Source organism: Aethalodelphis obliquidens, unplaced genomic scaffold (assembly GCF_003676395.1).
Source record: "Aethalodelphis obliquidens isolate GAN/ISIS:26980383/991018 unplaced genomic scaffold, ASM367639v1 scaffold14, whole genome shotgun sequence".
NCBI classification, from domain to species: Eukaryota; Metazoa; Chordata; class Mammalia; order Artiodactyla; family Delphinidae; genus Aethalodelphis; species Aethalodelphis obliquidens.
In genome coordinates, this window is record NW_020837958.1 from 28,159,477 (window position 1) to 28,180,383 (window position 20,907).

Sequence of the window (20,907 nt, forward strand, 5' to 3'; positions counted from 1 at the left end):
ATGCTTCCATCTCCACCAAGTGGGGGGACCTGTAGCAGTCCTCTGGGGAGGGTGCCTCAGGTAGAGAGGTCTGCACGAGAAGGCCATTCCCCCACTCCCCTGCCTTGGAAGTGATCTGGGGACTGGAATCGGTGTTTTCTGGCTTTCATGGGGGAGGGGAGGCGACGGACTATTCACACTGAGACCCCAGCTGCCTTTCTGTTCTCTTCCGGGGCTGGGGTACCGCCAACGAAGATCATTGGAGGCTTCTTCACGTGGACCCCCGATGGAATCCCCACACTGTCCAACATCACCATCTGCATCCCCCGAGGTATGGCCCAGCTCACCCCTCTATCATGGTCTGGGGGTGTCCCCCTTGGAGTCGTGTTTGAAGTGCTCCCTTCCCACACTCCCCTGAGTGACATGGGGAGAAAAAGAAAAATCAGGATTGATTGAGTACCTGCTCTATGTGCACTCTTGGTGTGTGCTCTACGGTATGAAGGTTAGAGAGGGGGTGGGCTACTTCCCCGAGGAGTCCATGTGCTAGGCAGCAGTGCAACAGCAAGGACAGGGCAAGACAGCGGGACCTTGATGTCAAGCCATCTGTTGCAGACAGAATGGGTGCTTCACAAAAGGAAAAGCAATCCCCAGTAGCCAGGGAAGTCATAGTGGAAGAGGCGGGGATTCTGAGAATGAGCAGGGTGCCTAGAGCCATGAGGCAGCGTGGACATTCTGCAGGGGAGGCAGCAGGAGCAAAGCATGGAAGTGGGAAGGAAAGGGTGCCCTTTGTTGGGACTGGGAGGCGCTGGGCACACTTGAGAGCACTGGAAGGAGAAGCAGGTGCTTAGGAAGCGGGGGGGGGGGATAAGCAGTAGGAAGGAGGAAGGACCTGGGGAGCCAGAGGTAGGATGTAGGTTTCCAGAAGGAAAGGCTCAAAGGACTCCCTGGGGATTCTAGGTAGGAGGAAAGCAAATGGGGGCCCCGGGGTTGGGTATATCTGTCTGTCTGTCTTTCCGGGTGGTGGTTGTTCAGACTCCCTCCTGGCCCCAGTCCCATCTGCCGCCCTCCCTCCCTGCAGGCCAGCTGACCATGATCGTGGGGCAGGTGGGCTGCGGCAAGTCCTCACTCCTCCTAGCCACCCTGGGGGAGATGCAGAAGGTCTCGGGGGGCGTCTTCTGGAACAGGTACTACATGCATCCTCTGGGCTCAGTTAGTGGGGAAAGACAGTGGGCAGGCAGAAGCCCTCTTTTCAACCGTGCTTCTCAGTGGAGGATGCATCATGCATTTACTGAGTGTGTTCAGCGAGTACTCAATGAAAGCACTGAATTGTTATTCTCATTACCATCATTAGTATTTGTTAAGCCCTCACTATGTGCCAGGTACTTTGCTATGTCCTCTGCACACACTATGTCCTTATGAAAATCCTTATGAAAACCAGCAAGGTAAGTAGTGTTAACAGATCTCGTGTTGTAGAGAAGGGCCAAACTCTTTGCCCTCATTCACCCAGCTAATAAGTGGCAGAGCTGGAATTCGAACGCAGTTCTGTTTGACTCCAAATTCTGTGTTCACGCAGCCGCACTGCCTCCCAGTGTGAGGGACCGTAACACAACATTGGTTTCTGGCTTGGTCATCAGCAAAGTTGATACAGACCATTCAGTGGGTATTTCAAGGAGCCAGAGATAAACCAGACAAATGTAGGTTTCTGGGCAAAGATCACTATCCTAATTAAAGAGCCGGAACCCTAGACTGAGTCAGTCACGAATCTATTATTTATACCCACTTCCAAAAAGCACTTGAAACTAGTTGATTAAAGATACAAATAAAATAAAGGCTTTTTTAAAAGCCAGAAAAGAAGAGCCAAGAAATGAAGAGGGTGGAAAAGGTGTTCAGAAACCTGGACAGAACATGGCTACTGCAGTCATCACACAGCGTGGCTTGGAGCCTACCGGCACTCATCCCCAACACCTCCCCGTCCCCAGTATCCAAGAATCCAAGAGAAAGAAGGATCCGACTGAGGTTTCAGGAATGAAAGTCACAGCCAGAGGCAAGATGTCAGGTTTTTTCATAAGCTTGAGTGCAGACTGAGCAGAGAGAAAGACCTTGGGACCAGTGTCTGAACACCTGCATGTACCCGCATTTCCTGTTTTTCCAAAATGTCCCTGAATGGTGCACCCAGCACATCTGGCAAGTTTCCCTCCTCAACGGGGCTGTGGGTTGGCAAACAAGCCCCTTGGGTTTCCCATGACCTTAGTCTCTGGAACCTTGATTCCACTGGGGATGTGGTATGTCTGGGACAGACGGTCTCTGCATCCATTCCCTATCTTATTCGGGTGTCTCTCAACACAGCCTGACAGGAAAGATCCAAGCATTGCGTTTCCAGGCCCTTGTACCAACTGCCCCTCAGGGCTTTGGAGGGAGGAGCCCTTGTCCGTTGACTGCCTGTGTGTGTCTGTGATGGGAAGACAGGAGCCCCCAGTGAACTGTGAGCTGAAGAAAGCAACTGACCATTTACTGGGCACCTGCTACGGGCAGGCCCTTTGCTAAGTGCACTGCAAGCATGATCTCACTGAAGCTTCCCGCTGGGTGTTATCGCCCCATTTCACAGAAGTAAGAACTGAGGACAGAGAGGCTGGGTGACTTACCAGTCAGCATGCAGACCAGGGTCCCAAGCCTGGGCTCTTTCCCTCAAGCCTGGCCACTGCCTTGGGCTGGGATCCCTTGGGTCCTAGTTCCAGGGATTATTCTCCAAATTCCATGTGGAGGGCAAACTGGATCCAGGCCCTCTCTCAGGGCAGGCCTTTCCTAGATGAGATTACAGAGCCCAGAGACTGGGGCTGCCCCTAGATTCCCCTGTCTGTGTCCCACTCAGCCTGAACCAGACCCCCTCTGAGCGTGTCCCCTTTGCCCCACGTCCTTCATCTCCTCCCCACCCCCTTCAACCTCAGGTGCCGTCACACCAGTGTGAGCACCTCTCTGGCCTCTACAGAGGCAGCTCAGCCTCAGCCCCAACCTCCTCTCCAAGGTGTGCCAACCCTCAGGGTCTGACTGCTGCCTCTTCTTTCTTAGGAAACCTCTGCCCCAGCCCCAGCGGGTACAGGGGCCTCTCCAGGGTGCTGGAGCGCCTCTTGTGTGCCAGATACTGTGTAAGGCACTTTATTTACTCATTGTCTCGGTCAGTCTTCACCAAACTCTGTGAAGTAGGCATTATCATTATCCCCATTTAACAGATGAGGAAACTGAGGGGAAGCAAGTTGCCCAAGGCCACCCAGCCATTAAATGGCAGAAGTGGGATGTGTCCCTAAGTGCTCAAGTGCATGGGCTTTCCACTGTGTGCTGAGAGAGCAGGGGCTTGAGAGCAACACAAAGAAATAGCTAGCCTGACCACTCTGAAGGCCAGCAGCCTCAATGGCTGTGATACCCCGCCTCCCCGCCTCAGCAGAACCATCGCAGCACAGCTCACAGCTCTGTCTGCGTTGACACTCACTCTCCTCGACCGGCAGGTGGGGCCCCACATCCTGGCTCTGTTCCAGGCTCAGCGAGGAGTGATGGTGAAAGGATCTTTTTGCTCCAGGATCCACTTTGCCCCCCTCCACAGCACAGCCTCCCTCCCAAGCATAGCGGGTGCATCAGGGTAGCCTGCAGCCAACCCCGGGACGTTGTGAGAATTTGTTCATGACTCAGCTCATGTTCTGGCTTCTCTACATTGATGTATTCGCTCACCCCATATTTACTGAGCACCTGCTGTGTGCCAGACCCCGAGCACAGCAATAGGAATGCAAAGATGGTGAAGACGTGGCCGCTGCTTCCAAGGGAGGAGAACAGAGATCAGTGCCACCATCGAGCACAGAGGAACAGTGAACTCTGTGGTCAAGGAAAGAAGGCTCATGTGGACATGGTATCTGAGCCTCGAAGGATGAGCGTGGTTTCATCAGATGGAAGAGGCCGGGGTGGGAGAGGAAGGTGTTCCAGGCAAGGGTATCAGCGTGGGCAAAGGTGTGATCATGTAAGAGGGTGTGGTTCTGGTGCCAGAGCAGTGGGTGTTAGGGACGCTGGTGAAGGACAGGACTAAAGAAGTGGGCTGGGGGCTTCCCTGGTGGCGCAGTGGTTGAGAGTCCGCCTGCCGATGCAGGGGACACGGGTCCGTGCCCCGGTCTGGGAGGATCCCGCATGCCGCAGAGCGGCTGGGCCCGTGTGGCTGGGCCCGTGAGCCATGGCCGCTGGGCCTGCGCGTCCGGAGCCTGTGCTCCGCAGTAGGGGAGGCCACAACAGCGAGAGGCCCGCGTACTGCAAAAAAAAAAAAAAAAAAGAAAGAAAGAAAGAAGTGGGCTGCGCTGAGGTCAGACACCCTGTATACCTGGCCTGGGAAACAAGATTTAGCCTGAAGGCTGTAGGAGAAACGTGCTGGTGATACAGGATGAGGGATCGGGGAGAGAGAGACTGCAGGAAGGGAGATCAGTCAGGAGTTCATTACAGCGGATGGGAGAAGGAGGCTGGTCATACCTGGCTCAGCTGGCTTCATCTGCTGTTTGTCTCTCAAAATCCTGGATACGTACACAGCTCTGCCTGGCCCACCTACCCTGGGCAATGAGTTAAGTGTGGGGACTGTGTGTTGAGGGCCCCCCTCCGTTACTTGCAGGAGCTCCATGCCTCAGACCCTGGGCTGCAGGGCTGCAGGGCAACGACGCGCTTGCCAAGTGAGCCAAGAGCAAAATAGCATTTGACCCAGCAGTCCCTCCCGGGGCCTGGCTGTCTGCAGCCAGAGGCAGGGGCGATGCCAAGCCGCTCCAGTGTTTTTCATCCATACCAGGGCCAAGACCTGGTGACCAGGCAGCCAGAAAGAGTTCCAGGAGGTACAAGGCAGGGATTTGGGGGATTAGGAGGGTCACAGCAGAATGCTCTGGGGAGGTTGCTTTGTGTGTACAACCATTCATTTATTCCTTCCTTGAAGAAAATGAGCAGTACTGCTGAGCGGATAGGAGCAAATGTTCTGGAGGCAGGCTGTCCGGGTTCAAATCTGGACTCTGTGCTTTGGGGAATTCTGTGACCCTTCTGTACCAGTTTTCCCTTATTACCCGTGGAGTTAATGTGAGGTTTAACCTGGCATGTAGCAAATGCCCTATAAATATTATTATAAATATTATTCTTTGACGATGTACTTCTATTCCAGGAACAAAATTCCCCTATTGCTCTTTAATTATACTCCAGCCTGTCTCCAGGAGAGACTGTAGTGAGCTCCCTGGGGATAAAGATCATATCTTGTTTGTCTCTCTGTATCCACAGCGCCTTTGCTAAATGAATGCATTTGCTAAATGAATGAACCAGGAACAACTTATGACCTTTAGGAGACTGCAATTAATGCGCCTTTACCTCTCTCTCCTTCCCACATGCGTTTGCCCAAGCTGTTTCCCTCACCCAGACCTCCACCACCCAACTTCTCCACCAGCATGTGGAATGTGCAAATCCTATTCGTGCATGCCTCACACCGTATGCTGGGGCATGTCTCCCCCATGACACTGAGCTCCTTGGAGATGGGACTGGAGGGCTACTCCATGCCATGCCCCAGGTGCCCCCCCCCACAGGATGTGTATTTTGTGAACCACTCTGTGTAAGCTACAAAGGAGAAGACCTGGCCCCTGCCCTCAGGGGGCTCACCAGTCCTGGGTGGACAGAGGCCTGGGATGCGCATGGGGGCTTCAGGGGTGAGGCCCTACATTCTAGGCTGCAGAGTTACTGAGGCAGCCTTGAGTGGGTCCTGCACATCGGTTGTTGCCCGGCTCCATGTCTCTGGGAGAACCCAGGTCTCGTGCGGCTCCCAAATATTCACTTTACTGATAGTCACCTGCGCCTGCCTGGCTCTCTGCTTCGATTCACTGTTAACCTGGGAATTTGCAAACTCTCTCCTTAATCTTTAAGAGGAAAACATTCTGATAAACACTCAAAATTAGCAGGTATATTCAAGTGAAATTCTTTCCCTGGAAATAAAAAATAGGGCCATTAATGTCCACAGTAGATTGATTTTAAACAGCCCTGGGGAGACAGCAGGAAGCAGGGATCCAAGGAAGGTGTTGAGGTACCTCCCCACGAGGAACTGCAAACTGGCCTCTCTGGAGCTCCCTGCTGCCCCTGCCACCCACGGAGGTGTGCGCCCCGGGCCCTACTTGTTCTGAGCCTGCCTCAGGACATTGTTGCCTTTTGGTGTGAAGGCTGCCTCCTGAGACCCCCGATTCCCCAGGGTGAAAAATAGGCTTGTCTCAGGACGACTCTGTGATCCCATCTGTTCATACAGTTCCTTGGAGCCTTTGGGGAGTTGGGTCAGGGGCTCAAGGGCACCCCAGGTTTCCTGCAGGAGGCAGGTGTGGTGAGACGGTGAGCAGACAGCAGGGGCACCATGTGGACATGATGAGCCCGACTTGGGAACTAGATAGTCTCTGGTTGTGGTCCTGACTCTGCCACTCGATAGCTGTGTGACCTTGGGCAGGTTACTTCACCTCTCTGCATCTTAGTTTCCTCATCTGAACTATAAGAAAAACCCTTTCCTCCCTCAGAGATTTGGCATTAGGACCCAACGACATCAATCAGAAAGGGCACTGTGCGTGAAAGGTAACATTTCAGGGCAGCAACAAGCCCCTCTGGGGCAGGATGAATGGACCATGGAGACCTATAAGTCCTAACTTCCCCTTCCAACCTCAATTTCCACTGCTTTCCTTTTTATTTATTGTTGGGGTCTTAAATGAATGTTGGGGCCATTGGACTCCTCCTCTGCCTGTGCCTTTGAAACCAAGCACCGAGCTGAAAGGATGATCTCCCGCCCACCCCATCCCTCATTCTCGAACCCCACCCAGGTCCTTGCCTCCAACCAGCTATGAGCTATGTTGGTAATACATTCTCCCAGAGTCATGGTGAGGTTCCTACCATTACCCCAATTTTATAGATAAGGAAACAGCCTCCCCTAAGGAAAGGGACTTGCCTAAGATTTCACAACCAGTGAGTAGAGAAGCCCATCGGATACAAACTTTAGAGCCCATGTTCCTTCCACTTCTCACACTGCCTGCACTCATGCAGACTCCTCCTCCAGCCTAGAATTCTCTCCCTCCACCTCTGCTGTCTCCATCCTTCCCGCTTCGTGGTTCCGTTCACCTGTAACTTCTATGAGCCCTTCCTCACTTTCTCAGATTTCTTCCTCCTCCAAACTACTTGTAAAAAGTACATTTTTCTCTGACTCTAAAAGAATGTACATTAAATGAGAAAAGATACGCAAGTATAAAGAAGATTAAAAACCACCTAATATCCCGCCACCCAGAAGTTTCCAGTCTTTTCTCTGCATATTTGCATATGTGTTTGTGTGTACTTTTCCCCCAAATTTCTATAGGACTTTCTTGCTCCTACTTTTCTTTTGGCCCTTATAACTTTCTGACATCTGTACCTGTCTGATTCGCTCTGCCAGACCGTGAGCCCTTTGAGGGCAGGCTCTGTGCAGTGATTCGGATTGCCATGCACACAGGCACCCAGCTCACAGCTGGCTGCAGGGAAGGAGGTGGGTCAGAGAAAAGGAGAGATCATCTTCTTAGCTCACTGCTTGGTCCCAAAAGTGCAGGCAGAAGAGGAACAATCATTTAAGAGCCCAGCAATCAATGAGAGGAAGTGTGTGCCACATATACCAGTTTTTACTTTTCAGATTAAGACATACACACACAATGAGGAGACTCATTCTAGGAAGGCTGGAACTACACTGGAAAGAGGAGAAGATGAACCTGGATTCACATCCCAGCTTCCCCTCTTTCTAGCTCTGTACCATTGGGCGCGTCAGGCAAACTCTAAGCCTCAGTGTTTCCATCTGTAAGATGGGGATACTAACATCTTTTTATAGAGTTGTTGTGAGGATGAAGTGATGAATACAAACAACTTCACACAGTGCCTGGCATGAGGATGGCCCGCATTGAGTGCTAGCCCCCCTCCCTTCCTTCCTCCCAAACGATTAAAGATGTCTGTTACCAACCTCCATTTATTACAGACCTGTCATGTGCGAAGCACTGTGGAGCTGAAAAAGATGCTCTTCCTGCCTTAAAATCCCGCTGGGGATAAAAGACTTACACAGGAGCTGATTAGAGAAGAAGGTAGTCCATTATAAGGGCTAAATGAACAGCCCAGATAATGCTGCAAACTGAGTTAGAGCCGAGGGAGTTCAGTGTGTGCCGGGGTCCTCAGGGAGGCCACAGATGTGCTTCCCTCCAGAAAAGTAACAGCCTTTGCAACTCTGGAAGCAGTCAAGGCAGAAGACTGCAGCGATGAGCTTATCTGGGCTGTGGCCGCAGAGTTGGAATTTGTAAGCTTGGGTTTTTTCATCTGTCCCACATTACCAGCTTGTCCATAAACTACAGCAATCTGATGGTTAGGGAACATGAGGTTAGGTGGAGTTGAGGGAGTGAAATGAAACCATAAAGATCGGTGAATAGGATCATAGGGAACTGGTGATTATATATCCATCAGGGTCCGTTCTGTTCTGCTCCTCAGCAGAGGACAAAAGAGAATTTCATCAGGCTTCTTTCCATCCCTGTTTTTGTCCATCCTGTTTTCCTGGCAAGAAATTTATCAGAGGTATGGCCTGGGTAATCACAGTGAAGCAATGCAGCATAGTCATTAAGAGCATGAAGCTTTGGAGTTAGACAAATCTATTTTCTTTGCTATTTGCTGGCTGTGTGACTTTGGGCAAGTTACTTAGCCCCTCTAAGTCTCACTTTCCTTGTCTATAAAGTGCGGACCTCCTTCATATGGTTTTTTTGAGCTTTAAAATAGATAATACTATTGCAGTGCTTATCACAAGTGCTTATAAAAGTTCAATAAATGTTAGCTGGTTTTACTATTGTTAAAGTAAGATCTGCATGAAGACAGAACAGATTGATTTTCCCCAAATGTGCATGTCAGAAGTACATACTTCATTGGCAGAAGGTTGCTTCTGGAAGGTTGAAAGGTGGCCTGGGGCAGGCGAAAGAGCACTGACAAAGTTGGCACCAATATTCAGGTCACCTCGTTCAGTGTTTTTTGTTTTGTTTTGTTTTGTTTTGTTTTTTGCGGTACGCGGGCCTCTGACTGCTGTGGCCTCGCCCGTCGCAGAGCACAGGCTCCGGACGCGCAGGCTCAGCGGCCATGGCTCACGGGCCCAGCCGTTCCGCGGCATGTGGGATCCTCCCGGACCAGGGCACGAACCTGTGTCCCCTGCATCAGCAGGCGGACTCTCAACCACTGTGCCACCAGGGAAGCCCCTCACTCAGTGTTTTTCAAAAAAACTTTTACTGTAATCCACAGTATGAAACAGATTTTACATCACAGTCCACTACATTTATGCATTGATAAGTAAGAGAAAAAAAAATTCACACAAAAAATACACATCTTGACCACATGCAATGCACATTGGTATTTTCTTCTTTTCTTTTCTTTTCTTTTTAAGTGCAGTTGCAGTTTACTTGTTTCAGACCCAATTTTTGGGTCCCAATCCACAGTTGGAAAACGCTGTACGAAATGATTATGACCTTGGGAAAGTCATTTTCCCTCCCTGAGCTTTAGTTTTCCCAACTATAAGCCAGTCTTGATGCCAACCCAGCTTCACTGCTGCTTGGAGTTGTGTCAGGAGTACTAATGAAGCCCTTGCTGTTTGGAGGGGGCCCATCCAGTTGCTGCGGGAGGGACAGAGATTGAGAAGAACAGTTTCTGCCCCCATGGAAGCCACTTGGGGGCACTGGGGATGGGTCAGAGGGGTGGGGATTGTGGGGTTGCTTCTCCCCAAAGACACAGTGTGATGGAGAGGAAGGCAGTGGAGTGAGAAGTAACGGGTATTGTTTTTTCCCATTTGTGCCCCAGCAGCCTTCCTGACAGCGAGACGGGAGAGGACCCCAGGTACAGCCTTGGAGCTCGGTTGGAAGTGGGTTCCAATAAAGGGAAGGGGCTTGGAGAATTCCCTGGCGGTCGAGCAGTTAGGACTTTGTGCTCCCAGTGCAGGGGTCATGGGTTAGATCCCTGGTCGGGGAACTAAGATCCCGCATGCTGCACAGAGCGGCCAAAGATAAAAAAATAAATTAAAAAAAAAAAGAAAGAAAGAAAAGTTGAGAAACAAAGCTATAAAAAGCAGAGGTGGGTATCCCCTAGGCAGACAGAAAATTCAGTCGTGTTGCTTTATGTTCAATGTGCTTTATGTTCTGGTTGTCTAAGACATCCAAGTGAAATAGATTGATGTGGCTCTAAGACCTTCAAAACCCTGCCTAACCACACCTCTTTCAAGACAATCGAGACACACTGGAGGTGGTGGGAAGTCAGGAGTGGGAGGTTGACTTGACCTTGGAAATCCGTTTAAGCTTCTGGCCTTCACTCTCCAACACCACAGAAGTTTCACTTCCCCATACTTTCTCTGCCCTTTCTCCCATCTTGTCGCCAAGTGCCAGGGCATGATGACAGCCCAGACTCTCTAGCCATAGTGACCATAGTTCTTGAGCCAAAAATCAGGCCTCATGGTATGTGACAAGTATGAACGCATGGATGAGCACAACGGGACGGAGTATTTGACACTGGAGCAGTTGGGGTCTGTCCAGGCTACGTGGGCACCACAGCTGACCACGTCCCTGTCGGCAGATCCCCCAGGCTCCACGGTTGTCTTCTGACAGGGACCTGGGACTGCAAATCACACCTGGAGCCCTTCTCAGCTCTCTAGGTGCCACACTCAGTTCCATCGGCTGTAGGTTGCCATCCCCAGACTGCAGGCACCCATGGTGGCCTGCCCGGCCTCGCCTGGCTACGGTCAAAGCGCACTTCCTGCCCCAGATATTTGTGCAGGCATGTCAGCCCGTGACCTCGGCCAGTGCGTCCGCGCCCTAATGCAGAGGCTGGGTCTGCAGAAGCCACATGTTGGGCCTCATGCTCCTCTGACGTGGGAAGCACCACCCCCCCCATGAGCCTACACCAGTGGCGCCTTCCCCCCACTGTCCCTCGTAACTTAACCAGGTCCCCTGAGGCCTTCCTCACACACACCACGTGTATTCAGGCAGCGGAGGCTTCCCCTGGGTGGCGTGTGGCTTTTGTGGCTGCAGTCTTGGTCTCAGGGATTATAAAGGCACTCACGCTGGGTTTGAGGGAGCTCAAAATGTCTATGGAGAACTCAGTCTACTCAGGTGAACCCTGAAGGTACGTCTTTCCTCCCCTGCTGCAGCCCAGAGCGGGAGACGGCAACCGACTCGGATATCAGGTACTGTGTCCCGAGAGCACCGCCCTCCAGGGCAGGCTTCCTCAGAGGGGGTCTCAGGCCAAGGGAGCCACAGAGCTCTGGAAGGCAGCCCCCCAGGCCCAGCCCAGCTGCAGAGGAGGCCAGGGAGGGCGCTGTGCTCCACGCGGTGGTTCGGAGGCCGCCGCTGCTTCCGTGCGTCAAGCCGCTCGCTTCACACCAGATCAGTTTTGTCTGGTGGTCATCTTTTCCTTTTCTTTCTTTCCTTTTTTTTTTTTTTTTTTGTCTTCAGAAACCACATCACACTAAATGTGGGTTCCTTGACTCTTCATTTTTAAAAAGTTCCATTTGGAGTGTTAGCTGCTAACATCAAAGTCGAGTGGTTTGAGGGCTACTCGAGGAAGGAGGAAATCAGGGTTCAAGTATTTACTTAGTTTGGTCACACTTTGGGGTCTTCCCAGGCTCTGGGTAGAGACTTAGGAAGGGCAACAGACTGAAGGGGTGGGATAGGGAGGGGTGGAGAGCAGGGAGGGGTTGAGGTCCCTTATCCCCTAGCCAGCTAAGACCCAGCACCCAAGCCTGCCTCGGGCCCTTGGGGAACGAGAGGCCACCAGGAGCCACTCAAAGCAGATTTCTGCCAACTGCACCTCCTCATCTTAGTGCTGCCCCCACCCCCTTGCCCCAGTTTAAGCCATCAGCTTGACAACCACCTCTGACAACGACCCCCTGAGAATACCTCCCTACTCCTGCCCTGCTTTTTCCAGGAAGAGAGGCCCCGTGGCCTATGCTTCTCAGAAACCATGGCTGCTAAACGCCACCGTGGAGGAGAACATCACCTTTGAGAGTCCCTTCAACAAACAACGGTAAAAGCCTCGAGGAGGTGGGTTGGGGGGCAAGCTGGGGGGGGGGGAGCAATTGGTCATGCATGAGCCACTGCCCCAGCCCCCAAGCCCAGCCGGCTGCCTGCTCCTCCATCGATCTTCCTCACCCAGCCATCCTGCTCTCCAGCCCCCTTATCTGGATTCCAGCCTGTTCCATATGGTCCATCTGGAAATGATCCAGATGTGCTGGGCATCAGGGCAGTCCAGCTCCCGTGGTTGAGAAGGCAGGAGGGGAGGGAGGTGCAGGAACCCTGGTGCCTTCTCTTGAGGTGGGTGAAAAGGCTCGCCCAGCCCTCCGTGAGTCTCCGTTCTCGTGCTTCCCTACCCCCAGCTCCGCAGCTTGTACACAAACCCCTCCAGTGCTAATGGCTGCTAACATCATGGAGCTCTTTCCAGGTGCTCTTGCTATGCATGACTTGCTGTGATGCTCACATCAATCCCAGTAGGCAGGTACTATTATTATCCCCATTTTATAGATGAGGAAACCAAGACTCAGGAAGGTTAGGTAACTTTCCCAAGGCCACCCAGCCAGTAAGTGACAGAAATGGGTTTCAAATCCAAGTCTTCCTGACACCCAAGTACATGTCACCAAGACACTGTGATGCCTCCATGCACTCTGGCTGGCACCTGCCCAGGCTGAGAGCTGACCAGGGAAGTGTGAGGGGAGCGGCTGGGCGAATATTTGACCAGCCATCATCATTTACTGCCTAAGCAAACCAGCAGTGATTTTTCCCTGGCAGTGCTCCAAGCATGGGCTCTGGCTACAGCTTTTCCCACTGCACAGGGGCCCCAGGCCCTCTCTTGTCACTTATGTGGCTATCTGCTCCCATCCAATTTCATCTTTCAAATATTTAACTTTCTTCATGATGGTGTCAGGTGCTGCCCTCAGCTCTTTTCAAGCTCACGGGGTGTTTGCTTACACCCATCAGGAGGCCCATTAAAGCCATTGCTCCTCCTGGGCATGTCTGCCTGGAAGGTAATGACCCTCTGCAAATGCCCAGGCCCACCTCTGGCCAGGCTGATCAGCTGTGTCCCCACCCACCCCACTGCAGGTACAAGATGGTCATCGAAGCCTGCTCCCTGCAGCCAGACATCGACATCCTGCCCCATGGAGACCAGACCCAGATTGGGGAACGGGTTAGTAGCAGCTTCCAGGGGCTGGTTCTCAAAGTTGGGGCCCTCAGCCTCCCCTGCTCCCCACCCATCACCATCACCATGCCCTGACATCCTTCTCAGGGAGAACAGGTAATGAGAAATGAGAGAGGGGGAAGGCTGAAGAGTTGCCTGCAGTGGGATCAAAATGATCTCCTTGAGCCCTGGGTTGGTGGCTGTCCTCGAAAAGTTTTCGGTCTTGCTTGGTGCAGAGGTCAGCTTAGCACTTTCCCAGGCTGGAGATGACTTGACATCTGCATTCATGCCCCAAGTATGTACTGAGAGCCCGCACAACACTGCGCTAGACCCAGGGTGGTTCTTCCTGTTCCCTCTCCGGGCGGGGTCCCTCCTCCATAAGCTTAAATAAATAGGATTCTTCTGTGGCTGTCCTCCTTATGTGTGATTTAAATCCGCCCTTCCTCCATCCTGGTTTTCATGGGTCAGATGGTCCCTAGCACCTTGGGAATCATTCTCCCCACTTCTGAATGAATTCAGTAAACATGTACAAGTTCCCCTTCTCTGCCAGGTGAAGAGGGGGCAAAGAGGTGCATAGAGCCAGGCCTCCCTCCCAAAGAGCTCACAAGGAGGGGCCAGGACAGTCTCTCCTGAAGGGCTGTGAGGGCATGACCTTTCCTCCCCTTTGGCGGCAGGGCATCAACCTGTCCGGTGGTCAGCGCCAGCGCATCAGCGTGGCCCGAGCCCTCTACCAGCACACTAACGTCGTCTTCTTGGTGAGTACACCAGCTGGTACCTCCTTGGGGCCCTCGTGTCGGCTGCCACCTTGGCTCATTGCCTACACAGATAGACAGTCCCACACACACCATCACCCAACCACCTCCCCCTCCAGGAGCAATCCTCTCCTGCCAGAGATATTACCTACCCATCTTATTGATGGAGAAACTGAGGCAAGGTTAGTCCAATTGACCCATGTGGATTTCACACGGGGCTCTGCAGTAGCCATGAGGGGAGGCGAGTAGTAATTATAGGCCTCCTCCCTGTAGGACAGCCCCAACCTATTAACATTTATTTAGCCCGACTATAAAAATGGCAAATACGTGGAAGGTGAGTTACCACTTCACATCTCATGCCCAGAGCAGACATTGCTAATTGATCACAGCTTTCTTTCCCATGGAAACTTAACTTGGCCTCAGAATCCTTCTCGACACAGCACTCCAGTTAACCACTCGTAATCAAACATGAGATAAAACTTATCTATACCTGCCCTACTTCATGCCAAGTTCTGAGTGAGGTACCTTAGTTGATACTGAAGAATTCTAAAACCTAGCCCTTGGCCTCAAAGGTTGAGAGTCTGATTAGGGAGACAGAGCTTACCCACACTTAAGAGCCACAGCCCACTTGAAAGCCAAACTGTGTGACACAGACTATGTCCAGGGAGACAACTGTGAGGGCTAGAGTAATCAGGGAGGGCTTCCTAGAGGAGGGTCTTGAAGAGTGAGTCAGTTAAACAGAAGGAAAGAGGAAGCCCATTTGGACAGACAGTTAGAAGAAGGAACCTCAGGTCTCTGACCCCAGCTTTATTCTCCACCCTCCACTATTACTATGAATAACAGTTCACCAGACAGACAAGAGGCAGATCAGCACTCCAGGCAGAGGAAACAGCTTGGGCAAAGGCCTGGAATGGCAAATTCCCTGGAACCCTGGAGTGTAGGGAGCTTGCACAAGACAGATGAGAAGTGAGACTGGAAAGGAAGACTGAGCAGGTGGTAAATAAAGGGCCTGGATTAGTGTGCTAAGGAATTCAGACTTAATAAACTATAGGGAGTCAGTGGCGGTTCAGGAGTCAGGAAGTGCTTGTGATTAGATCTGTTTGAGAGGCATAACTGATAGCCCCATTTCAAGACGAGGCAACTGAGGCCCAGAAAGGTTGGTTGCACTGTCCAGGACCACGCAGTGGGCTGGGTTCGTGTCAGTCCCTAAAATAGAGCTGGTGTAACTCTGGTGGTTTTTATGCTCACTGTTATCCCCTCTTCCCACGTGTGTCCCTACCTTCTCCCTTCTGCCTAGGATGACCCCTTCTCAGCTCTGGATGTCCATCTGAGTGACCACCTGATGCAGTCTGGGATCCTTGAGCTGCTCCGAGATGATAAGCGGACAGTGGTCCTAGTGACACACAAGCTGCAGTACCTGCCGCATGCAGACTGGGTGAGGGGCCACAAGGGGGTCAAGCTGTGGAGGGCTGAGGCGGGAGAGGCAGTCGGGCGTCTTCAAAGGAGTCAATCAGATGTCTCAGTAGCAACTGCTGAGGGCCACAAAGCAGAAGAGATCAGCAATGGATGGCTTCACACAGGCTGGGCCAATCAGGGAGACCCTGCATAGCCCAAGGGTTTGGTATCACCTAGAGCTGCAGACATCCATATCCTGACACGGGCCCCATGTGGGTACACACAAGGCTGGCACAAAGAAGTCTCAAAAAGAAGCAGACACTCAGTTCTTACCTCTGTTTCCTGCCCAGTTTGATGACTCACCCCCCCTAGCCTTGGGGAGTGCCCATTTGGAGGGGAGAGCCATCTTCCTGCCCACTAGTGCATCAGATTCAAGTTAGGATCAAATGGAAAATATGGAAACAAACAACGGCAGTGGTAATAGAAACTTCAATATTACCAGTAGAATGCAATTTTGTGAAATCCCACATCAGTTAAATTCCCATATTCCTCAACATGAAGACAATAGTTGCTTTTCAAATAATTGGAAAGCATTTAATTTTTAAGATGGAAATCATGTGACTTGTGAAATCTGGGTCTTGCCTGAATCCTACATAAATTTGTCCGGGGAAATTGAGGTCCTCCTAAGCTTCAGGTCTGTGTTAATCGGCCCTGCTAATTCCCCCCAAATAAGTCTTCCTTCTACATGTGGTAAGATCTTCCCTCTACTGTGGGAAAAAAAAAAAAAGATCCAGATTTTCACAAAAAGATATTAAAGCAGAAAAAAGAAAAAAAATTAGATTTCTTTAAAAAGCTATTAAAGCAGGTGCAGGTTTGTGTCTGAGTTTTTGTGGTGATTCTGGTGAGACAATTCAGGACAATCTTTCGTCCAAAGAAGGCAGATACGGAGGTGCCTGTTTCCTCAAGGTGTCAGTGAACAGGACTCCTGGGCATCCGTCCCTGAACCCCAGCATGGGGTGGGTGGGGGTGAGAGGAGCAGGATGGGTTTCTGAATTACTGATGGGTCTACATGAGTATAAAACATTGAATGTTTCAAATAAAATAAGTTTTATTGATTTCAAAGAGGCCACACACACTTAGACCAACAGGTGCTTTGCCAAACACGGGTGGAACATATCAGACCTGCCATGAGGAGGAGCTAAGGGTAACGTGCTATTAGCCCTTTCAGTGTATGGAAACAGCTCTCACTGCTGGAGTCCTTGGGGATAGCCAGACAGCTTGACCAGGATGCTCTAATTTGCTCTGCAAACCCTTCTATCAACCTCGGGGCAACCATTGAGAATACCCCCGCCCCCGCCCAGAGGTACCAGACTCTAAATCCTGGAGTGTGTTGCTGAGGGCAGTGGGCAAGCTGGAGGCCGTTTGTGGTGGGGAAGAGATAGGTGCTCTGTGTACATCCATCTTAGAGCTCTCGGTCAGGCAGGGCTGTGGCCTCCTCCCTTCCTCCCCAGCCAGCCCCCCGCCAGGTTTGTTTCTGTCTTTCCAGATCATCGCCATGAAGGATGGCACCATCCAGAGAGAGGGCACGCTCAAGGACTTCCAGAGGTCTGAGTGCCAGCTCTTTGAGCACTGGAAGACCCTCATGAACCGGCAGGACCAAGAGCTGGAGAAGGTGGGTGTATTTTGGGGGTCAGTCAGCCACCCCCTGAGGGGAAGGTTTTGCTAGAACCTGAACTCATAAAGGTCTTCCTGCCCTCATTGGCCCCAGGAAGCCCCTCCTCCCCCCCACACACACACAAAGGACAGATGTGGGAGCTGGGCATGAACTTGCTCCCACTAGAGAGCCGGTACCTGTGCCAGCTACCCAAGACAGAGTCAGGGGGATGACTTCCGCTTATCCTGAGATAGTCAGGTACCATTCAGTTACAAAGCTTCAGATAACCAATGCAAACTGGCTAAGCAAAGGAATAAAAAGGGTGGGTAGTTAAGGATTTAGTGGCTCAAGGAACCGGAAAGTCAATGCCATAGCTTCAGGTGGAGCTAGATCCAGGTAGTCAAGCAATATCATCAGGAATCTATTTCGCACCGTCCCTTGGCTCTACTCACCTCACATTGGCTTCATTCTCATGTAACAATGAGGGCCATTGGCAATCTCAGGTTTCCATTCTCCCAGGTCAACAACTCTGCCAGAAGGAAAGTGCCTCTTTCATGACAGTTTAGCAAAGTCCCAGGGCTGACTCTTATTGGTCCGATTTGGTCATGTGCCCACCCCAAACAAATCACTGTGGTCAGGGATGTGGAATGTGAAGATTAACCAGTCCTGGGTCACGTGCACACCCCAGGAGCAAGGGAGAATGATCAGCCCCTGAATCACAGAGACTAAGAATAGGGGAGAGGCGGTCTCCCACAGGGATATAGGGGTGCTGGTAGCTGATGAAGGGGAAGGAAGAAATTCTGTCAGGCAAACGTGTCCATCTGGACCGTCCCCCAGGCAGCGGCAACCTGGAAACGGACACTGGACATCGCTGGGGGTGGTTGCCCCCCTACCCTCCCTTTTCCCCTCTGCACACCCCAAGGACGTCGGCCAGACCCACCTGTCTTTCAGGAGACCATTGTGGAGCGAAAAGCCGCAGAGCCACCCCAGGGCCTGCCCCGGGCCATGTCCTCGAGAGATGGCCTCCTGCAGGATGAGGAAGAAGAGGAAGGTACAGACAGTGGGACTGGAGTGAAATCATGGCCTGAGGTCTGATCAACCATGAGGAGACTAAGGTTTGGGGTTCTGGGAGTGGGGAGATAGTGTGCCTCTGATGAAATCCCATCCCATCTGTGTGCCTCAGTCTTTCCATCTGTAAGTGGGGCTGACACACCCCCCTGGTTCCCCTCAGAGGGGTGTGCAGTGTGAAGCCACAGGGAGGGTTCTTGCGGCCTACAGAGGAGGCGGCCGAGAGTGAGGAGGAGGACAACTTGTCGTCGGTGCTGCACCAGCGCGCCAAGATCCCGTGGCGGGCCTGCAGCAAGTACCTGTCCTCGGCCGGCATCCTGCTTCTCTCACTGCTCGTCTTCTCCCAGCTGCTCAAGCACATGGTCTTGGTGGCCATTGACTACTGGCTGGCCAAGTGGACTGACAGCGCCCTGATCCTGAGCCCCATGTCCAGGAACTGCTCCCTCAGCCAGGTGTGGCCAGCAGCCCCAGTGCCGGGGCTGGGGTGGGGGGAGGGCTGAGCATGGACACCCCCCGCCCCCCCGCAGGACCCTGCCTCATTCTCTGCCAGGCCCAGGAGTGCTCCCTCGACCAGACCGTCTACGCCATGGTGTTCACAGTGCTCTGCAGTCTGGGCATCGTGCTGTGCCTTGTCACATCCATCACAGTGGAGTGGACAGGGCTGAAGGTGGCCAAGAGGTTGCACTGTAGCCTGCTAAACCGGATCATCCTGGCTCCCATGAGGTAGGCCTCTCCCCTGGCTGTGCTGGGCTATGGGCAAGTCATTGTTCTCTGGGCCTCAGGTCTCCCATCAATAAAATGGGGATATACGATCTCTGTCGCAGGCTTCTGGGGGTGACTCAAGGAGATGATGTGAGAAAAGTGCCCTCCTCGGTGCAGAAAGCAGAGAGAAACTGGCATGTACTCAGCCAGACATGGTGCTAGGAATCTTACATGGTTAGCTCATCTAATTGTCACCACAGCCCTTCACAGCGAGTGTCTGCAGGCTCTGCGTAAATGTTAGTTTCCCCTCCCTAGTCAGGTACCACCCACGGTTCAGCTCTCACCTCGCCTGCCTCTCTCTCCGCCCGCAGCCATTCTGCAGGTTCTGACCCCAGGGACACACAGGGAAGCTGTTCTCATCCTCCGTAATGGGATGGATAAAACCCCCAAAGGCTGCTTGGTGTGAAAGAGGTTTAAGGCTGTCGCAGCCCAATTGGCTGGCTAACTCGGTTTACAAATGCAGTAGGCAAACAGCTTATCTGGCCCCTCCTCAATGCCAGACCTCACCATCTGCACTTTTTACTTTTCAGCCTTGTGAGCACTCTGTGGCCCACAGACACGGCCTCCAGGTTTACTTACCCTCTATTTGTCCAGATCTGTGGTTCTGAAATCCTCTTGTTGGGGTTGTGCCGGTTCTGGGTCACAGTCGGAGTGCTGACAGCTGGAGTGGCCTTGCAGGGTCAGCCGGCCAACAAGCTGCCCCGGGGCCCTGTCCCCTCCCCACCCTGGGAGAGTTGTCCCTCTGGAGAGAACTCTGTGTCCCTAGGAGGACACAGAGGGAGTCCTGAGTGTGTCGGGCAGAGCGATAAGCTGAGAACGGTGGCAGAGGTCACACGTGGGCTGTAGGGTCAGAGAGGCTGGGGAGGGGCCAGCACTCCTTTGGGTGGCCACCCAAATTCTCAGCGACACAGGCCAGATGTCTACAGACCTGCAAAGGCGCATGCCCCTGGGAAAGCAGACCTGGGGATGACCCCATAGACATTGAAACGAAAGAAATAACTGTCCTCCTTCAGTAAACAGGAAGGAAATCAGTAAACACATGAGTAACTGCTCCTCTGGTTACCTCTTAGGTTTTTCGAGACCACACCCCTTGGAAGCATCCTGAACAGGTTCTCATCCGATTGTAACACCATCGACCAGGTACACAGGACGGCGACGCATTTCCGCAGTTCAGAGAGGCCAGGCCCCCAGGAGCTTTTCCTGTCTGGCACTGGCTTCCCCAGATCAGAGCCTTGGGGTAGGAACCCAGTGGCCCCCATCTGATTATAATGCTGCCTCAGGACCTGGGGCCTCCCCTGGGAGACCCTCCTAATAAGGCTGAAGGAAACCACATCCCTTTGGCTTCCATCCAAGCCCACTCTGGCTCACAATAAGGTTGCAAACATACTCTAAACCAAGGTGACTGATTTTGTGGAGAATATTCATTTTGATTTAGCCTGTGTTCTTTATTTGCCATCATACTAGATGGTGAAAAACAAAGCTCTAATTCCTGTTCTCAGGGAGCCTACAGCGTAGCTGCAGGGGTAAGACATGCACCCGTAATAAAGGAAGAGAGCAAAATATGACTCCAGGTAACACACTGAAGGCGATCAAATACCAACACTCACCTCCCTTTCTCACCCTCCCCTCCTGCAGCACATCCCGTCCACGCTGGAGTGCCTGAGCCGCTCCACCCTGCTCTGTGTCTCAGCTCTGGCTGTCATCTCCTATGTCACACCTGTGTTCCTCGTGGCCCTCCTGCCCCTGGCTGTCGTGTGCTACTTCATCCAGAAGTACTTCCGGGTGGCATCCAGGTGATGGCAGCACTTGCCAGGGGGTGAGGGATGGGAAGTTCTTTGCAACAGGCACTTCAGCACTGTTATTAGAATCATCATCGTAGAAGCAGTAGAGTCGTGTCCCCCAAAACAATGGAAAATTGAAGTATTCATATTCCACTACCCTAATATAACCATCTGTCAACACGCACACACTGCAGTTACTAGTTGAACTGTTTGCTTGGGTGATATGCTCAGGACTGGGATTGCTAGGTCAGGGTGTAGGCACGTGATTATGCCCTTCGTTCGTTTTGCCAAAGTGCTTCCC

General features: G+C 52.3%; 1 protein-coding gene across 10 annotated transcripts in view; it reads left to right on the forward strand.

Moving 5' to 3' along the window:
- Window positions 1-20,907, forward strand: part of ABCC8 (ATP binding cassette subfamily C member 8) — a 75,897-nt gene that overhangs the window by 43,972 nt on the left and 11,018 nt on the right. For 8 of the 10 annotated variants that reach the window (XM_027115278.1, XM_027115270.1, XM_027115273.1 and 5 more), the window contains 14 exons: window positions 235-310; window positions 1,058-1,163; window positions 9,835-9,870; window positions 11,174-11,209; window positions 11,950-12,048; window positions 13,119-13,203; window positions 13,869-13,949; window positions 15,244-15,381; window positions 16,888-17,013; window positions 17,947-18,046; window positions 18,274-18,515; window positions 18,614-18,786; window positions 19,896-19,965; window positions 20,461-20,618. In XM_027115278.1, coding sequence (XP_026971079.1) covers window positions 235-310; window positions 1,058-1,163; window positions 9,835-9,870; window positions 11,174-11,209; window positions 11,950-12,048; window positions 13,119-13,203; window positions 13,869-13,949; window positions 15,244-15,381; window positions 16,888-17,013; window positions 17,947-18,046; window positions 18,274-18,515; window positions 18,614-18,786; window positions 19,896-19,965; window positions 20,461-20,618 — 1,526 coding nt within the window. The remainder of the gene's footprint in view (window positions 1-234; window positions 311-1,057; window positions 1,164-9,834; window positions 9,871-11,173; window positions 11,210-11,949; window positions 12,049-13,118; window positions 13,204-13,868; window positions 13,950-15,243; window positions 15,382-16,887; window positions 17,014-17,946; window positions 18,047-18,273; window positions 18,516-18,613; window positions 18,787-19,895; window positions 19,966-20,460; window positions 20,619-20,907) is intronic. The other 2 variants (XM_027115271.1, XM_027115272.1) reach the window with 1 other exon arrangement.